This window comes from Xiphophorus maculatus, chromosome 8 (genome assembly GCF_002775205.1).
Source record: "Xiphophorus maculatus strain JP 163 A chromosome 8, X_maculatus-5.0-male, whole genome shotgun sequence".
NCBI lineage: Eukaryota > Metazoa > Chordata > Actinopteri > Cyprinodontiformes > Poeciliidae > Xiphophorus > Xiphophorus maculatus.
In genome coordinates this window covers 6,465,789-6,486,618 of record NC_036450.1, presented here as the reverse complement: position 1 = coordinate 6,486,618, position 20,830 = coordinate 6,465,789, and the positions used below count along the sequence as shown (strand labels likewise).

At 36.0% G+C, this 20,830-nt stretch overlaps 2 protein-coding genes across 9 annotated transcripts in view; both read left to right on the top strand.

The window, feature by feature from the left end:
• Nucleotides 1–3,891, top strand: part of LOC102220646 (glutamate receptor ionotropic, NMDA 1) — a 56,271-nt gene extending 52,380 nt beyond the window's left edge. For 6 of the 8 annotated variants that reach the window (XM_023338832.1, XM_023338830.1, XM_023338829.1 and 3 more), the window contains one exon: nucleotides 2,342–3,891. In XM_023338832.1, coding sequence (XP_023194600.1) covers nucleotides 2,342–2,410 — 69 coding nt within the window. In that variant the 3' untranslated portion in view covers nucleotides 2,411–3,891. The remainder of the gene's footprint in view (nucleotides 1–2,341) is intronic. The other 2 variants (XM_023338826.1, XM_023338825.1) reach the window with 1 other exon arrangement.
• Nucleotides 3,892–6,302: 2,411 nt separating this feature from the next.
• LOC102220383 (ectonucleoside triphosphate diphosphohydrolase 2-like) lies at nucleotides 6,303–18,233 on the top strand. Its single transcript, XM_005813865.2, has 9 exons — nucleotides 6,303–6,708; nucleotides 10,711–10,828; nucleotides 11,510–11,660; nucleotides 12,257–12,416; nucleotides 13,369–13,596; nucleotides 14,320–14,589; nucleotides 16,209–16,328; nucleotides 17,629–17,766; nucleotides 17,847–18,233. Exons 1-9 carry the CDS (start codon nucleotides 6,592–6,594, stop codon nucleotides 18,057–18,059), a joined length of 1,515 nt encoding a protein of 504 aa, XP_005813922.1. The 5' UTR covers nucleotides 6,303–6,591; the 3' UTR covers nucleotides 18,060–18,233.
• Nucleotides 18,234–20,830: the final 2,597 nt, after the last annotated feature.

The window sequence follows — 20,830 nt, the reverse complement described above, 5'->3', positions numbered from 1 at the left end:
TCATGAAAGGTCAACCAGCCCAACCACTTTCCTCAAATCTAACAAATGTGGTGTCAATCAGCTCAATTATCTCAACTATGTTTGTGCTGCAAAATTTTTTGTTTGTGCCGCTATCATTTTTTAATATGTTAATAAATGTTTCTAGAGGTCACAAAAGGTCAACCAGCCCTCTAACCTTGTTCAAACCTCACAACATGAGCGACAAAATCAACTCCACACCGTTTGTGCTGCTTTTTCTTGGAAGATATTAGTGAAAGTTTAAAGCCGCCGCCATGTTACCCAAATATAACAAAAGTCAAATGTTTGTGCAGCAAAAATTTTACTTTGTGCTGCTTTTGCTTTGAAGATATGGAGGATGATCTCTGGAAACTTTTCTATGAATGTCTTTAAAATGATGGCGCCACCAACGGAAATTTTGTGCTGCACAAACATTTGACACCTCAGATTAAAGACGAGCCAAACTTCACTCAGGTTCCCACTGAGCTGCAATAATGAGAGACTCTGCTGTTCCTGCAACAATGCAGAGAAAAACTACAAATGTGTTTAATAAAAATGAATTCCAACTCCTGAGGCTAAATTATGATGCTGCGTTAAACTTGCTGCTGTCCGGCGTCTCGCCTCCTCCCGTCTAACCGCTCTCAGGCAAAATCCAGCAGCGAAAATTATAATAAACGTCCAGTGCTTTGCAAAAGTATTAACACTCCTGTGTTGTATTATATGTGCTGGACTGGAGCTTCATGAGGGAGACCAACACAAAGCAGCATTATTACAATATTTTATTATTACAGAAGGAAAATAAGGTTTTGCTTTAAAACACTTTTTCAAAATTAGAAAATTGTGGCGTAACTGAAAGCATCTGTGAAAATCTAATTTTTTGGTTGGATATTTTTGTTTTTTGTCCCCATGGTAACCGTGGCAACAGGCTGGTCTTATGTGCTGCGGTTTGTAAAAACAGGATGAAAAAGTTATTACTTGTTAATTTGTGGCCTCATGTTGTGAAAAGTGTTCAGTGTCCTGCTGTGTCATGACCGGGTGCGTTACTTTAACCATATTATTACTATTGTTTTCTAAATTATTACTAACTCTGTATCTGTGAATTAAAGTATAATGAGCCATGAGTGCCACCTAGTGGTCAAATTATTAACCAGAAAGTTTTATTTTAGGTTTCAGCTGTTGAACATCTGCAGCCAAATGAGAGAAAATGATTTTATTTGGTTTTAGATGCAACATTCTAGTTGTTTTTCTTTTGCAGTCGTGCAAATGTGAAAACTAATCACCTAAAAATATTCACCGTAGAAAAGAGATGATTTGTTTTACTTTGGGGTATCAAAGTCAAAGGGGTGGAATATTCATTCATGCCACACTTTTCTGGTTTTATTTGTAAAGAAAAACAATATGGCTTCTTTCTATGACGGCGTATTGGAGCCGTTGTAGGTTGAAAAAGAGGAGTAAATTTCAGCCAAAGAATTTTGAAAGTTTGAGAAAAATCTCAGAAATTTTCTAGAAAAAACATGAAATTTTTAAATTTTAAAAGTCAAAAACAAAACTAGGAAATTAATTACAAATTTTCTAGAAAAAACTTGAAATTTTGAGTTTAAAAAGTTAACATTTTTTATTTGTATAAAGTAACCTAAAATTATGAATTTAAAATTTGGTAGAAAAAAACATCTGAAATGTTGAGATGAATCTCAGAAATATTAAAACGTAAAATATTTCTGAGATTAAAACGTAAAACATTTTTGACTTTTCAAAGTCAGAAATTTCCAAAATCTTTCTAAAAAATTTCTGACATTTTTCAAGCCAATAAATTTCCTTGTAGGTTACGTTAGAAAAGTAAAAAACTTTTTAAAATGTTTGACTTTTCAAACTCAGAAATGTTCAGTTTTTCCAGAAAATATCTAACATAGATATCAAACTGATAGATTCAAGCTCAGAAATTTTATTTTAGGTTATTTCATAAAAGTAAAAAAAAAAAAAAGTTGAAAATTTTTGACTTTTCAAACCTGAAAGTTTCAGTTTTTTCTATAAAATTTCTGAAATTAATCTCAAATGTATTTTATTTTTTTCCAGCCAATTTTAGTTCATTATTCTCTCAGCTGAACTTTATTCTCTTTTTTCCGTCTAAATTGTGACGTCTCTCCCTCCGTTATTCTCCAAATCAAAGCTGCGTTTGTGTTGCTGCTCCGTCTCGTTTTCCTCCCTGAGAGCGTTTAGCTTCCTCCCGCTACAACATTAGAAACAAACACTGATTTTTAGAAAACGTCTCGTTTTCTCGCTAACTGACTTTCTTCTGTGTGTTTCTTGTCGTTCTTTGCCTCCATTTTTCCCGTCACGTTTGCAGCAGTTCCCACCCACTGACGCCACGGGCCAGCTCAACCTGTCTGACCCGTCCGTCAGCACCGTGGTGTAGAAACAGAACACAAAAACAGAGAGAGGGAGAGAAAGAAAGAAAGAAAGAAAAGAAAAGAGAGCGACGCTGAGGCCGTTCACGAAGCAGACGAGTCAGAAGAAGAAGAAGAAGGAAAAGACTCCATGTTTCCTTGAAAACCTGGAGAAGAAGAAACGACTCTGATGAACTTTGCACCTTTTTTAAAAACAAAACCAGTAAAACCAGGATTCTCTACCTGGTCTTAGATGTTTTTAGGATTGCTAAGCATGCACAGAAGAACCCATCTTACCCACATATACAATCTTTTCCTTCTGTATGTTATTACCTTAGCCTTGTTTTGTCCTTTTACTAGCATAAACTTAATGTTCGGTGTTTGATTTTTATCGATTTCCTGCGTAGCTTTTAGACAAACGGTTCATTTTAGGGATGAAAATCTGTTTTCGGTGACGATGTTTCTCTTCCAGTTGAGGCTAAAACAGAGCAGAAGAATCGACTTGTGCTGCAATACGAAAAGAGCTAGAGATGAATTATTTTTAATAGGAATTATATCTGAGTTTTTATCGACACTTTAAACGTTTTTAGACATTTTATTGGGAATAATGGCACTTAGAAAGGAGCTTCTCGTGTCTTCTGGTGAAAATGAAAGCATGGCTGTGCTTGTATATGAAAACGTAGAAGCTTTATGTATTTGAATGATGACAATGATTAATGCAATTTCTAGGAAACGTTTATTTGCACTTACATGCCCAAGGCAGCTTTTTTAAATGTTAGCAAAAGCTTTGACTACTTAGTTTTCCATTTCTTAAAAAAAGGAGACGATAAAATGGATTTGAAAATGTTTTGTATTCTCTCTTCCTCTCTCCTGCAGCCTCGGTCTTTCTCGCCTCCAGCTCTTGGAAGGGGTTGCATCAAAGGGCCGCGTTCCCCAGCCAACCAGCACTCGGCCTTTCGTGCAAAACCGAGTGTGGCGAACTTTTGCACGAAACGACCAGAGTGAGTCGAAAGCTGCAGCCGCGTCTCGGTTAGCTGGGGAAACGGGCCGTTTCCCGTTTACTGGGGGTGAGAAACACCCGCTGCCTCCAAGCTGGAGCCGTCCGGCGCCGCTGTGCACTTTATCCTGATTGGTCTCCTTAATTTAGCTGAATCACCAAGGAACTGCAGCTCAAAACTACCCAGAATGCATTTTACTTTCCAACAGAACCAAGCTGCTTGTAAAGCCTCTGCATGCGTCTGTATTGATAACACAACATAGTGCTTTTGTTTGTTTCTGCATATTTGCCATGTACAGTAAACTGAGCTGTGAGGAAACTGAAACTGAACGACGTGTAAATATGTGGGACGTTGAGCTGCAGCTGGAAACCCGGAGAACTTTTGAGACTCAGAAACGCGTCCAGACGCGCAGCAGGAAACCCGACGGCGACGTTCCTGTTTTCTTCCTACAGCCTCCAGCTTTAAACCTTCACGTTTCTACTGCTGTAAATAAAGAGCGCTGACATCCACAAGTTCTGGTTCTGGTTCTTCAGTGGTGAGAAGAAAAACTGACATCATGATTTCTGTGTGACCGTATCAGATAGAAACAAAACACTTTTTTACATTTTGAGGTTAATTTCTGAAATTTTCTTGAAAAAACACGAAAACCTCTGAGCTCCAAAAGTTGAACATTTACAAGAAAAACGTCAAACTTTGAGACTCATCTCAGAACTTTTCTAGAAAAACAAAAAAACGAGGCAATTTCTGAATTTTGCTGGGAACATTTTGAGATTAGTCCCAGAGTTTTTCTTTAAAAAAGAAAGAAAATTTTAAGTTATTCTCAAAATTTTTTATAAAAAAACTTGGAAATTTTCCAGTTTGAAAAGTCTAAAATTTGATAGAAACAATTCAGAAATTTTCTTAGACAAACTTGGAAATTTTTGAGTTTGAGAATCAAAAAGTAGAAAAGTGTTCATATTTATCTCAGAAATTTTCTAGAAAAAAAATGAATTTCTTGAGTTTGAAAAGTCAAATATTTACAAGACAAAACTCATTTGTGAATAATGTAAAATATTTTCTAGAAAAAAACTTGGGCATTTCTGAGTTTTAATAGTTGTGATTTTTAGACTTTTGAGCCCATAAAGCTTCCATAAGTCGTAACGTTTTGGTTGTGTAACATCCTCATAGTGACCTGCTTTGTTCAAATCCTCAGTTTACAGTTTCACTGTTGCTCAATCACCTCCAGCAGCTAACAGCCAGTCAGTCTCTTTACTTCTTTGTCAGATCCTTCAGTTGTCTCCACCACCTTTCACCTCCATGTGTTAAACTCACATTTCAGTTTATCGCTGGAGCTCAGAGTCGCTGCAGAAACCTGCGACCTTTTCATGGGACGTTTGGCGAAAGATTCCTGCTGAGATAAAAGCCACAGAAAACCTGTGAAGCTTCTGCTTCCTGCTGCAGGACGAAGCGCTGCTGCCGTTTCCTCTGAAGTGTTTCTGTGTTTTCTGCATCGTCTGCAGTAACGTTAAAAAACGGCTTCAAGCTGCTGCTGCTACTGTAAACATTGTCCTTACAAACTGTGGGAACTTTTCCCTGTTTTAATGTGGAGATTCAGATCTGAGCTACTTTTCATAAATCTTTGAGATGAGCTGAAGTTTAACTTTCCCATAATTTGCTGTTTAGGATTTGAAGAAATAAAATATAAAATCACAATCAGAGACATAAATCAATAAATACATATGTATAAAATTATGTCACAATTATGATTTTTGTACGACTGTGTATTAAAAAAATACAACGATGTCAAAATTAGAGTTTTTAAAGAAAGTTTTAAACATTTTCCAAGTTTTCCTGAAAAGTTTCTGAGATTAATCTCAGAAAATTTCTTGTAAAAAATCTGAAAATTTCTAGAAAAAACTAGAATTTCAAAGTTTAAATTTTGTCTGTTTTTTTATGCTAAGATTAAAATCTGAACTTTTCCAGAAAAAATTTGAATCTCTGACAATTACCAAAAATTGAACATTTTAAATTTTTGGAACTGTGGATTTTTTTTTTTGGAAGAATATTGCTGATAGTAAAATCAAAATTATTATTATTATTTTTTGCATATTTTATTTTTAAAAACGGAAATTTCTGAGTTTGGAAAAGATTCCAGAAAAAAATCAGAAATTTTTAGATGATTTTTTTTTAAAGTATGGAAAATTCTGAATTTATAAAAGTATAAAAATTTTGACTTTATAAAGTTTTTTCAGTAAAATTTCTAATTTTTTCTTTGTCAAATTGCAACTTTTCAAAATCACTTCAAATTGAACTTATTTTTTTTCTAGAAAATTTCTGAGATTAATCTAAAAATTTCTGATTTTTTTGATAAAAGAAAAAACTTAAAACTTTCGGAATTTGAAAAGTTGGAAATTTTCTTAGAAAAACTTGGACATTTTTGAGTTTGAAATCAAACATTTAAAGCTACAAAAAACAAAAATTACAATTTGAGTTTAATACATTCCTATGAATTCTTTCTAGAAAAAGCAAATTTTTTGTAAAAGAAAAATGAAAATATCTGAGTTTGAAAAAACAAAAATTTGCAAGAAAAATTAAGAAACTTTAAGATTAATTTCAAAAATTCTCTAGAAAATTTTTATTTTTTGCTTCAAAAGTCAAAAACGTTCAGCTTTTGAACTTGTGAAAATTATTAAAAGTCTAAAGTTTTCAACTTATATATATATATATATATATATATATATATATATATATATATATATATATATATATATATATATATATATATATATATATATATATATAAATGTCAGATCTTGTGACAGAAATTTTCTCCTCGTCTTTTTTCCATAGTTGCTCTAATCCTCAGTAATACATCAAACCAACCAGTTGTGAGTTTATTATGTTATAAAGTTGAATTAGCTCCTCTGCAGGCTGCAGCTCGGAGCCGCACCGAGGCTCCTCCCCGCTGCAGCCGCTGAATGTAAAGCAGCTCCGGCAGGATAAAGGCATTGCTGAACGACTGGCTCCGGTATCCGTGGTTCTGCTTCCTGCTGGTGTGAAGCCGCTCCGGACTTTGAACGTTCATCTGAGTCAGACTTTAAAATGTCAGCTGCTGGGCAGGAAGCCAGCAGGTGAAGAGGAGCAACAGTTCCTCCTCCTCCTCTTCTTCTTCTTCCACTTGTTGCTGAGTGAAGCCTCGTATTTCCAGAAGCAGAAAGTCTCACTTTCGCTTCATGGCTCAGTTTTCCTCCCTTCCCATCGCTCCCATCGCGCTGCTGCTGTTCGGACTGGTCGGCATCCTGCTGCTCACCATTCCCTCCCAGGACGTCCAGGACGCGCCGGGGTTCTTGGTAAGGGTCGCACTGTAAAACCGGCACGTTGTTTTTAATTGAAAAACTTGAGTGAATTTAACTTAACTCTGACTGAGGTTTTGCTGAATTAAATCCAGAGGATTTTTGGGTGTTTATGGTGAATTACAAAGTTGACTTTAATCAAATAAATTAAGTCAATTTAACTAATTAAAACACTTTTTTATTTGTCATAAACAGTTGTTTATAACTTTTATAAAATAATTTTTTCTTTTTCTTTTTTAAATTTGTTTTGAGACAGATAATCTGTGAAAACGCTGATTTCCTCTACTTTGTGCCTGAGCTACTGTTGCCATCTGAAGAAATGAACCAGACCAAAACCAACCAATCAGAGCCAGGGGGCGGGGCTTAGCGCTGCCAATCAAACTCATGTACTCCTTGCTAAACCTGCTGATGGCAGAGAAACAACTTACCATTACAGGAAAATCATTTATAAGCTATCTTCAGTGGCTGTGCTAACTAGCCTTAGCATTCACAATATGCTATACTAGCTGCAATTAGCACTAGGAGAAGTCAGAAGAACTCAGTTTTGTAACATATTATTTGTTTCATAACATACTGTCACAACATAGTAACAGTTTCAACAAATATGTAAGAGAATTTTTTAAAATAAAAGTTTCATATGCAGCTTTAAGTCGAGAAGCTAAACTCCAAAGCTTCATTAGCTGCTTTTCCATTACAAATCTGCGCTAATGTCGAAAAACCACAATTTCACAATTGTGTTGCTTCCATTAAATAAAAAAAAATCAATTAAAATCACATATAAATAAGTTTATTAATTAAAACCATCATCCTCCAGCTACTTCCTGTTATCATCATCTTCGTAGTTTCCTCCAGTAGTAACAGGTTGTTGATGTGACTCATGATGTGAAAACTTTTTTTTTTCCATTGCAGTTTTGTAAAATTAACCAGTTTCAATACGGCCACAAAAAATAAACCTCGTCATAGTGGCAAAACATTTTAAATTGTTTTGTTTCCATTAAGCAAATTTATTTTCAAGATGTCAAATTGCCCTATTATACGGTGAACCAGTTCAACTTTCTATGCAAGTAGTTTCAGAAAACTTTGGCATTTATACTAAAAAATTAAGCTCATATTTATTAAACTAACTTAATATTACTTTATCAATTAATGTATTGAAAACTAAAATTTTGAAGCAACAAAATTTGGTTTTACAGTGACTGTGAAACCAACCAGCGGATGGGAAAAGTGTGTGTGTGATGTAAATATGAGGAAATGAAGCGCTGAGTAAACGGATCAGGGTTGATACTCGGTAAATTAGTCATGTTTATATTCTTTAGAAACGGAGTTTGATTCCCGTGTCAGGAACCGTTTTACCTGCAGGCGTGTTTACATCACAGAGACAAGAAACGACTTGTTAGAAACGATAAATCCTGCAGTCGAGTTTCTTCTAAACCTCCTGAAATAGAATCAGAACCGAGTAGAAACTACTTACATTTACTCAGTTACATTTTGGAAATAAATACTTTTTTACTACGCTGCACTTTTTACTTTTACTTGAGTAAAAATATGTTGAAATACTTCTATCACCTCTGATTAGGACTTTCATCTCAGATTCAATTGAAAAAGAGAAAATATTAACATTTCAAACGTTCAGTTTACATAATTATGGCTTACAGCTAATGAAACTTCACGTCAGAGTGAAATAAAAACCAAAATAAAGAGGATTTTCAATGCAGAAATGTCTGATTCTGGCCAACAGAGTCACAGGGAAGACTGCTGACCTGACAGTCGTCCAGCACTGACACTGTACTCAAGTTAATTGCTTAATAGCATTGCATCTAAGCAAATTAATGGAAAGTTTAGTGGATGGAAAAAGTGTGTTGTAGAAAAAAACGAAGCACAAGCTACAACAATGATCACAAATTTTTTTTTTAAAAAGAGGTAGATTGAGAAAGAGAAAACATTTATGTAGCACTAGCGGTTCTGTGGTGCTGATGCTATCTTCTGATAGCAGTTATTTGTGTTTTCAGTACTAATGCTGAAATTTTATAGTAGTTAACCTAGCTTCAGTGCTAATACTCACTTCCTGTAAGAAGTGAGTATTACTCTTTATTACTGCAGTGCTAACACAAACTTTCTGCTAGCATTATTAGTGGTAATGCTAACTTCCTGTAAAAACTATTGCTTTTAATGCTAATGCTAGTTTCCAATAGTAGCTTTTGTTGCCTTGGTGTTAAAGCTAGTTTTCAGAAGTAGTTTACAATGCGTTAATGCTACTGCTAGCTTCTTGTAGTAATAAGAAGCTAGCTACGTCATGTAGGATCTAGCTACTACATGAAGTAGCAAGCTAATTCTTTAGTGCTAATGTTAACTTTTTGTTAGCTGTGTCAGTTCAAATCTTAACTGTAGCAGCTAGCTGTAAAAACTAACTTCCAGTAGTAACTTGCTGTTATTCAGTGATAAAGGTAATTTTATTCATATAGCACATTTTCAGCAACTAGGCAATACAAAGTGCTTTACAGGAATTAAAAGGAAATACAAACAAAATAAAAAACCAAAGGAAAGACAAAAAGATCATGCTAACTTTCTGTGCTTCGTGGCTAATGGTAGCTTTTACATGGACAGGAACAGCAGTTAAAGAAAACAAATTGACATGCAAACCAGCGTTTTGCATGTCAAATACAAGTAAAACATAATCCGACTCTACAGGCATTGTTGAAATAAAAATGTTCTGACATGTTTCTGTGAAAACACTGATAAACAGCAGATGGTTCAGTTAAACGGCAGATAAAAATCAGAATTTCACCAGAGAGAAAAATGATAACGAGTGAAACCAAGACGACGAGTAACTAACTAAATTACCAAGAGATATTTCCACGTTTGTTGAGAAACTGTTTTGCAGAGTTGTTTTGATATTCAGAGCAGGATTTCTTCACAGTTTGGCTCAAGTTTCTACCACATTGTTCTACTTTAATTATGCAACCAGACTGATATCCGTTGGTTTTCTGTTTAAGGTTTATTAAAGCTGCTTCATTAACTGGCCACACGCAAACACAAAGAAATGATTTTCTTACAGCTTCCAGGGAGAGAAACACATTTTTTCCCCTAATAAAGTGAAAGGACAAAGCGGAGCGTGAAAGCTCATTGTGTTTCCAGTAAGTAGGTTGCTACAGCTCACTGCACAACAGAAATGAGAAAACATTTGAAGGAAGAACACTTGAATTAATTTTAGGTTTATATGTGCAGGTGCGTATTTGTGCATGAATATCCCGGTGTTTTATACTCTGCATGTGGAAATAAGTGTGAAAAAGAAGATTATTGGGGTTGTGTAAGTCTTACCTTCTTGTATTAATGTGTTTTTCAGGCTGAGAAATACCATAATCATCTTGGGAAAATCTTTAATTTTCAACTTTTAAGTACTGCTTTTCTCTGGGTAACTTAAAAATATGCTTTTAGATTTAGTCTAAACTATATAGCTCAGTTTTTTAGGTGGACCAGAGTTTATTTTTGGTTTGCATCAGAATTCGATTACGCATTCACACCTCCTCAAACAAACCGGATTTTCTGGACAAATGAAGTGGAGTTTGATAGTCCGGTATATTCCGCTCTATTGGGCTCCAACATTTGTTACATTTTCAGCTGCTGACCTTCACACTGCACTGAGCCAAACGATCCAAACTGAAAGAAGCTGTTCCTCTTTCCACCTGTGGGGGCGCTGCACAAAGAATCGCTAAAGGAACTGACACGAAAACCTCGGAGCAGAACTTCATTCATGAAACGTAAACAAATATGGAGTAGTGTTAGATTTTAGAGGTTGCAGGATTTGTATTTTGTGAAATAAATCAAGCTAATTCTCTTGCTAGCGCTAGTTAGCGCTTTTGTTTTGGTTGTATTAACCCAGAATGCACTGCGCTGGAGCGGCACCGGGTTCACATATCCACCAGAGTTCACTTCATCCGAACCGAGACCGAGGTTTACAGGCAGTGATGGCTTCCTCCTTGTTCTGTTTTTCCTCTGCAGTATGGGATTGTCCTGGATGCCGGTTCTTCCCACACGTCTTTGTATATCTATAAGTGGCCTGCAGATAAACAAAATGGCACCGGCGTGGTCACCCAGCACAGCGAATGCTCTGTGGACGGTAAGAATCGCCGGCGGCGCCAGTAAAACCAGTGCTTTGCATGTCAAATACCAGTCAGACTTAATCCTACAGGGAAACTCGTCCAACTGCCACGACGATTCTGTTTAGAAAAGCTACAGGGGGAAAAAGACAAACTATCACAAGAGGTCAATACTTTTAGTCTTTTATTTCCCAATTACCCATTTATTTTGTCAAATTCACATGATGTTAAAACCCACTAATTTAAATGATTATTCGTCGATTATTTTGACGATTAATCAGATTAAAAATTTGCCACATTTTGCATATTTTTATTTAGCCATCCTTTATAATTGATAAAGCGTTTTAGGTAACATAATGTTTATTTTCTACCTGAAAAGAGAAGTTTTAATGTATTTGTAATATTATATAAAATAAACTTAAATTTGCAGAATCTCCCATTTTTATCTGATTTTTTGATTAATCAGCAGAATAATTAATAGAATGATCAATTACTAAATAATTGCTAGCTTTATTTTGCTCTGAACATGGCTACCTGTGCAGGTAGATGTCATGGGAACCAGCATTTCTAGCCTTACAGGTGTAAACAAATCCTAACAGTGACATAATAAAACAGCCGCCACATAACCTGACACAGCAAGTGATGCAACACAGTGACGTAATCGGCTGATTTTTACGATTCTCTGCCCAACCCTCACTAAGGTGGGGGGATTTCTAGCTACGCTGGCCAAGTCGGAGCGGCGGGCCGAAGCTTACGGGCGTGTCTGAACCGGGCCGTTGAAGAGATTCCCAAAGAGAAACACCCGAACACACCTGTGTACCTGGGAGCCACGGCCGGCATGAGGCTGTTGAAGTGAGTCACTGTGTTTTAGCTCTTTACACCTTTGAGCTTTTATGCTTTGTTTACAGCACATGTGTCAAACTCAAGGCCCGGGGGCCAAATCCGGCCCGCCATAAAGTTTAATGTGGCCCATAGGGACACGTGAAACAACCATAGTATGTTAAAATAATATTTATCAATTAAATGAAATCAGTTCTGAACAGAAGAAGATTAGAGGCACCAATTCAGACTTTTTTCATAGAATTCACCAGATTTATTCTTAGTTTAACTTTCCAAGATTAAAAGTCAGAATCTTGAGGAAAAAAGTCAAAATTCTGGAGGAAAAAATAAATTCTGAGAAAAAAAAGCTAAAATTCTGGAGGAAAAATACATTTTGAGAAATAAAATCAATTCTGAGAAAAAAGTCAGAATTTTGTGAAATAAAATCAGTTATGAGGACAAAAGATCAGATTTCTGAGAAATAAGATGAGAAAAACGTCAAAATCTTATTTAAAAAAGTCAAAATTCTAAAGAAAAAAACGTCACAATTTTTGGGAAAAATCAATTCTGAGAAAAAAATCAAAATTCTGGAAATAAATCTGATTTTGAGAAAACGTGTTTCCCTCCAGTAAGTCCAGTCCACAGCAGTCGGATCAGGTTCTGGCCGAAGTGGGCAGCGAGATCCAGTCGTTTCCTTTCAGCTACAGAGGAGCGGTGATCCTGAGCGGACGGGAGGAGGGCGCCTACGGCTGGGTCACCGTCAACTACCTGCAGGGAAACTTCATCAAGGTGCCGACGCATTTTCACCTCACAGGACAAAACATTACCAAATAACCCAGGTTTCATTCAGGGGCCTTGAAATCCTTGAAAATGCTTGAATTTCAATTTGAAATTCAAACCCTAATTTTGGAAAATGTTATTTACATTTGAACCCAGATATTTTCATACACCTAATGAAAAGAGAGATAAAATTTGTTCCTCATTGTCTGAAGTTAAATCAAACTTGAAGTTTATTGTTTTCGGTCAGTAAAATTCACTAAAATTATTTCTGTTTGCTAAATGCCAGAAAACTGTTTGTGTTTCATTTGAGCAGGAAGTTATTTTACATTATTTGTTTGGATTGTTTCAAAATATGTATTATTTTGTTAAAATAATAAATAAGATGTTTAATTTCTAAATTATTGCTTTGTTCTCAGACCACACTGCAAAAACATAAAATCTTACCAAGTATTTTTGTCTTTAGTTTCTAGTGTAAATATCTCAGTACACTTGAAATAAGACAAAAGTAAATTACAAGTAGCTTTTCAGCAAGAAATAGTTGCTCAGTCAATAATCCCTTAATACTGATGGAAAATTATAAATTACACTGTCAGATTATTTAACTAACATTTTTTCCCATATTTTAAGTGAAATAATCTAATAGTGGAACTAGAACTTTTTCATCAATATTAAGGAATCATTGACTCAAAACAAGCTCCTACATCTTTCTGAAAAGTTACTTTTAAGTTAGTTTTATTTGCACTATAAATAAACTAGACTAAAAACACCTGGTAAGATTTTGTGTTTTTGCAGTGCAGTCATGCCTATTGAGTGTAAAAACATCAACTTTTGCTGTTGAATACCATAACAAGACCTTATTAACAGGAAATAATGTCATATTTCCCTGAATTAAAACTGTGTTTGGTTTTTGTTTACCTGGTAAATGTTTGTATCTAAGTGTGTGTTGTGTTGTGTTGTGCAGTTCGGGTTTGTGGGACGTTGGTTCAGCTCCGGCAGAGCGACGGTGGGAGCGCTGGACTTCGGCGGCGCGTCGACGCAGATCACGTTTGTTACTCAGCAGAAGGTGGAGGACGAAGCAAACAGGAAGGAGCTGCGTCTCTACGGCCATGTTTACTCGCTGTACACTCACAGCTTCCTGTGCTACGGCCAGGACCAGCTTTTAAAGAAACTGCTGGCCCAAATCGTGAAGGTAAGACGCAGTTTCTGCTCTCAGTGAGTCCAAATTTCTCAATTGTTTGACTAAAACTGATCTGAGGTCGCACCGCTGGGACCAATCAGTGAAGGGACAAAACAAAAAGTCTACAAACCTGAAAGTTTCCCTGCGGTTCAATAATCATTAGTTCTATATTGTGGTTTAAAGGAAGGATGTCCAACATGTGGCCCGGGGGCCGTTTGTGGCCTTCGAATAAATTTGTGTGGCCCCTGACTGCAGTTCAAGAATGGTGACAGTTTTAACTTTTTGCAATTGTGTTAGAATAAGATTTCAAGCTTATACTTTCCTAAACAGAAAATGTTAATTAAGTACAATTAGGGCTGAATAATCAATTAATAAAATAATGGTCAGCTGCAGATTTTTTCCCTCTGCTTTTATGTTTATTTCATATAATTCAGCAAATATTTACTCAGAAACACACTTGGGCACAAACTCTATTATTTAATACATGTCCTGTATTATTAAAAAAATTATATTTCTTTGCCATTGGAAAATGAATATTTCCAGCACCCTCTGCTGGACGATGTGAGGAACTTCAACAGAATATCATTATCTACCTTTCACTCATGTCATTCATATATTCACCTTTTGTAATCTTACATTTCAGTCTGAAATTTCAACATTTGACATGTTATAGTTAGCAGCTTTTGCAATTTATTGACTCTAATTCAATATGTCCGCCTTGTTTGTGTGTTTCAGTCTCAGGGTTATGCTCCGGAGGTCAATCATCCCTGCTATCCTGCAAACTTCACCAGGACACTGAAAATGGAGAATATCTTCGACTCGCCATGCACCGTGCAGTACAAACCCGACACCTACAACCCTCAGAGGAGCTTGACGCTACGTGGCAGCGGACATTACCAGAACTGCTTTCACAACGTGTCCGAACTCTTCCGCTACGACGGCTGCCCCTTCTCGCGGTGTTCGTTTGATAAAGTCTTCCAGCCGAAAGTCACCGGCAACTTCATGGTGAGAAAGGCTGAAGGAGTAAAGATTTGTAAAACAAATTAAAAATAGTTTTAAAATTATACCTTTAGTTTAAGGAAATGTTTTCTGTGTCAGATGCTTCACTCACATCGGGATGCTGGATGCTTGAAACTGAATGTATAACCTACTTTTCGCTTATATCAGCTAATATTTTCTGACCAATTGAGCATAAAAATTTTATTCCCACTCAGTCAGATGATCCTAAAGTAATAATAAATAAATAATGATCTTGACCAGTTCTGTAACAATAAGCAATAAATCAATTCATTGCATGATCAATTAAAGCACATGTGATTTATCGTTTTTTTCTCTTTTTGCCAAAAACTGGATGAGAAAAGTCTTCAGTCTGGTGTTTGGGTCTAATTTTTTTAACGGACAAATTTTTTTTTTACAAAGATTTTATAATTTGCTTTATTTGTTGTTTCTGTTGTTTTGTTTATTTATTTTGAATATTTAAAATGTCTTCTAGTTCCAGTGTTAAATATTCATTAGGATTTAAAGTTTATTGATCTTTCAGAACACTGAGATTTTCACATCCTTGATCCCAGTAGACATCCACTATTCAAAACACGTTTTAAAGTCGTGACAGGAGGGCAGTTTAAGATTTTCAGCAGCAAACGCTCCAGGTGGAAATGGCTCAAAAATAAGAGAGAATATGTGGAAAAGCCAGTGAAGTTCATCAGAGGATCTGTGAGGCTTTGGGTTTGTTTTTCTCCCAGATACCTTAGAAACGTCTTTTTGTGTCCAAACGTTTGCATCAGAGGCCAAAATCCCCCAATCTGAACGTCTTCAGGGGCCAAAATTAGCTTTTTCTCTCCAATCAAAAACATAAAACTAACATTATTGTGAATTTGTTCTCCTTTTCCTGCACGGCAATGAATTTAAAAGCTATATTGTGATGAAACCAACACTAGTACGACATTTTCCTTAACGTTTACACATAACTTTTTAAAGTGAAATTATTTTCCATCTATAAAAAAGTCACATGATTTTTATATGAAATATAAAAGAAACGCTAATAAATGAACTTTGTGAATATTTAACATTTTCAGGTTAAAAATATATCAGTTTTGTTGGGCCACACAAAATCATCCCAAGGGCTACAAATGTCCCCGGGGCCACACTTTGGACACCCCTGGTTTAAACCACAATGTGTGGAAAACATTCAGTTTTAGGCTCTGAAACTGATTTGAACCCTAATCAAACCAAAACCAGCTGATTTCTGATAGATTTTATTGATTGGAGATGATCTGTTATCACTTTTGTTTGTTTGTGTGTTTTCCTTTGATTTCTTTGTAACTACCACTTTAAATCCACTGTGTTTCATTAGAGATCGGTTGCTAGGCAACAAGCAAAGCTCTACAAACTTGCTGTCCCTTGCAGGAAAATTAAGCAGCACATGTCCCTCTGCGGAATAAGATGCCATTAGCCCTGAAGCTGCAGATTAAAAATGCACCGAGGCGCATAAATTATGGACACGTCAAAACAAGATGAGGGAAAATTCAGCCGTAAAACTCTGTTCAGCCCCGAGGCGCACAGAGTTGCTTTGATTTAACCAGTTTTTACGTCTAAACTCTCTCTTTTTCTTTTTTCATCACCAGGCGTTTTCTGCTTTTTACTTCATTCACTCGTCCCTGCAGAAGGTCACAGGGGTCAAGGTCAGTACGCCCCTGCAGCTGGAGAACGCCACCAAGACGGTGTGCAGCATGAACTACAGCCAGGTAAACGATTTAATCTGACTATTTAACACATTAATATCACATGGAGGTCAGCAGAGCACCCAAATAAAATTCTCAAGTAAGATCAGCACTACTTCAGCATGTTTTTACTCAAGTAAAAGTAAAAAGTAGCCGTCCAAGAAGTTACTCAAATAAGAGTAAAAAAGTATTTGGTAAAAACTTTACTCAAGTACTGATTAACTGATCAAATGATCAATCATTTAATATTTAAAAATTACATCATCAGGTGGACAAAATGCAGAGTTAAGTGGAAATTTTGGTGTTTTTAAGATGAAAATGACAATAATTCATATAGAACAAAATCAAGCAAAAGAAAATGTTTCCAAATCAGTTTCTTTCAATAAAATAATTAACAGAAACTACAGGTGTGTGTCTGTTTATGGTGGATTTTTGGTTAAAACATTTTTGTTTTTCATTCAGTGGAGAGAAAATCCAGAAATTTTACTCAAGTAAGAGCAGAAAGTACAACGTAGTAAACATACTCCTAAAAGTATTTTTTTTCCCCAAAAGTTACTCAAGTAAAAGTAACTAGTTACTACCAAACGCTGCATAGCACAGATTAATCCAACTAACTATTTGGACGCAAAAGCCTCTTTCCTGTGTTGTTCCACGATGTGGCCACCAGAGGGCGCTGTGGGAGCCTTATACAGTTGGAGTTCAGATGAGAAAAAATTCAAAATCAATCCTATAAATTATTTAATCTTAAACTTTTCATAATCATATTTGTTTTCTGATATTCAGTATTTTTTTTAACAAGTAATTGCCACTCAGAAAATAATCAGGCAATTAAAAAATATTTATTTTTGAAAAACTAAATAATTTAGTGTTTTATTGAGAATTAAAACACAATAAAAACTTTCTTATTTAAATTTAATATTTTAAAATATAAACATTTTTAAATATTATAAATATTTAAAACTAAATATTTAGATGACAAATTAAGAAATTTGTTTGCAAGCTAAATATTTGGCATCAAACTAAAAGTTTCGCTTATAGCTGGATATTTGGCTGTAAACTAAATATTTAGTTTGAAGCTGGATATATAGCTAGTAAGCTTCATATTTAATTAGCAGGCTAAATATTTAGCTTTTAACTAAATATTTATTTTGGATCCAAATATTTAATGTGAATCTAGATATTTAATTAGGAAACTAAATATTTAATTTGAAGCTAGTTATTTTGCTGGCAAACTATGAATTTACTTAGCCATCTATATTTAGCCTAAAGCTCCTTCTAAGCTAAATATTTAGTGTTGAAACTGAATATTTAAACTTCTGTTTAGCTGCAGATGATGTCGGAGGCAGAAAATCCCGATCGTCTGAAGGATTTCTGCGCTTCCTCTGTGTTCATCAAAGCTCTGCTGCTGAGAGGATACGGCTTTGACGACGCGTCGTTCCCTGGCATTTCCTTTCAGAACACGGTAAAAAAAACAACTTTTAAATGAATAACTGACATCCGTTGATCCTCAGTCGTCAGTTTGGTTGTTTATTCTTTCTGCAGGCAGGCGACGCGTCGGTGGGCTGGGCTATGGGCTACATGCTGGTGCTGAGCAATTTGCTGCCTGCGGAAAGCGCCGGGGTGAGGAAATCTCTCACCGTCGGAGCGTGGGGAATGCTCCTCTTCCTCTTCATCGTCCTCCTCATCATCTGCGTCTGTCTGCTGTTTCGAGCGCGAAGCAAGAGGAAGAAAGGAGGCGATGAAAGCACCATCTAGATACAACATCATGCTGTGAAGAAAAGAAACGTACAGGACTTTTGGTTTTTGTTGTTATTGCTTCTTCCAGCAACTTCAGTGTATATCTGCTTCGCCATCATCTGCAGGACTGGCATTTATTTGAACTGTTTGTGTTTTTAATTAGATTCATAATACAACACAATCTTTCAGTGACACCAGACGGCCAATAAGTTTGTATTTAATGAGGCTGTTTGGTCTGGTTTGTAAAGCTACACTGTCGAAAATGAACAGCAATAATTTGGGTTATTTGGTTTGTCATAAATGAAAAAAATCCCCCCCCAAAAAAGAAAAAAGAATCAACATGGCACACATCGTTCAACCAGACATAAAGCACACATTTTGTTTTCAAACTCCACTGAAGTTTATTTCACACTTCAGGTTGCAACAAAAACTACAAACCATCTTTATAGTGAATCACTTTTGTGTAACTGTGTTTGTTGTTTTTTTTTTAATTCATCCATACCACTTCCTGCGCCCCCCTGCAATGGCACTGCGCCCCACCTAGGGGGCGCGCCCCACACTGTGGGAACCACTGATGTAAGTCACCATGTTACTGAAAGCATTTACGCACATCCCACTGCTAGTGTCAACATGCTGTTCCCCCTTCTTGCTAGTGATAGTCGTTATGCTAACATTAGTTTTTTTTACCTAAAAAAAGCATTTTAAACTATTTTTTATTTATTAGCTATGTTTATCCTACTGAATGGAGTAAATCAACATACAGGAGGTACCACAGATGATACTGATAGCATTTAACCTTAGCATTTTGGGTAATTTTACTTTATACACTAATGTTAGCATGCTGAATGGAGTAATTTTGTGTTAGTCAACATGCTAGTATCAACATGCTAGCGCCTCAATATGACTTAACTACTAAAATAACAAGCTTAAAATGACTTGACTACTAAATAACAAGCTTAAAATGACTGAACTACTAAACAAACAAGCTTAAAATGACTGAACTACTAAAAAAACAAGCTTAAAATGACTGAACTACTAAACAAACAAGCTTAAAATGACTTAACTATCCAAATGTTGTGAATAAACACAATCAGTGCAAACAGTAAATACAAACAAAGGAAACTTAAACACAATTATTGTAAATGTTATAAGGTATTAGGACCTTACAAGGCAGCTATATTCATTTTAGTTGGACACTGACACCCACAACAGAATAATTTTTGTTCTGATGGACGTTCGCTGAGTCTGGTCTACAAAAGTAAAGGGATTGTCTGAGGAACACCTTTCACAAACAATACTCAGACAGAAATGCTAAAACAGACACCTACAGAAACCCACTGGGCCAATTCAAATATATTTAATTGATCCCAAAGGGAGATTAATTTGGGGGGAAACCAGAGTACCCGGAGAAAACCATTGTATGCTTAGAGACAACCATTCATCCATTTTCTTACGCTTATCCGGAGTTGGATTACAGACTTCCCTCCAAGTCTCACTTGCTGAAATGCATACCTGCATAAGGAGGTCTAAAGGAGTCCTCAGACTGGATGCCACAGGTTTGATTCCCAGGTTTTTATTTTAAATCAGAACCTGGTGGTGCTTCCTCTTCTCCTGCATGATCTTCAATGCAGGGTTCCTCAACCGCTGAATTTTCAGTTTCATCCCAGGTGGTCTCGTTTTGGCAGACTAGACACTGCACATGTTGGATGGACTTCTCAGATGTTGTCTTTTTTAAGGGTGTGCATACGGCTTTACCCAGGCCTCTGAAAAAATGCTTAACTAAGGACGGTTTCCCAACAGGTTTCCTCAGACATTTCAAGAAAGCCGCCACAACTGTTTTGTCCAGTTCTGTATTTTCTGACAGGAGTAAACTTCCCACAACTTTACTGGATTTCCCCAAGGTTTTACAGATGTACGTATTTGAAAATCTTCTTGAGAGTCACTATGAATTTCCTCCTCGTTAAATTCAGCCCAAGCCTTTTCTGAGAGCCATTTATGTGTGGTATGAACAACTTCAAGAGAGCCACTAAAATTTGAGGTTTCAACAGCCCGGCCAATGAGGCAGTACAACAACAAATCAAATAAATGTTTTTTTCCTTCATCCTCTGGTTTGCATTGTTCCTCCAGTGTATTGCCAGAATCTTCCTCTGGAAGAGCTCCTTCTCCTGCCAACACCTGCCTGCTCTGTGTTGAATTTTTGTTGAATAAAAATGTTGTTTGTGACCATTACTGTACATCCTGACTGAGGTTCCTTAAATGTTTAGTCTGCAAATGGATTACAGGAGTGTATTTCATGAATGATTGTTAGTGATTTATTTATGGTATTTTGAACTATGGACGTTGAACCTGGAGCAGTAAAGCTGCAAATGTCATAAACCTATACAGCCTTGTTTCAATGATCATCTGTATTAGACGTAAATTTATATAAACATACAGTAACTAACCAAAGTTTTTTTTAATATTTATTGTAACACTTTTTGTGGCACTATCTTTCGAAAACTCTGCTTCAAAACACATTTTTTGGCGTTTTGTTAGCCAAATATGACCCTCACAATAAGGCGGGCGTCTTGACGTATAGTTGGTAGTGGAGCGCGAACAGCAGCTTCCTGTTAGCCTTCAGAATAAAAGCTAAGTGAAAAAGATAAACGCCTTTTGTCTTAACGTTTAATAAAGTAATAGAAACAATTCGCGATTTAGCTGCGTAGTAAACATTTTTGCACTGTTAGTATGTAGCTTAAATTACTAAATTAACATTTAAAGTTTTCCACATCGTTTGCCCAAACCGGAAG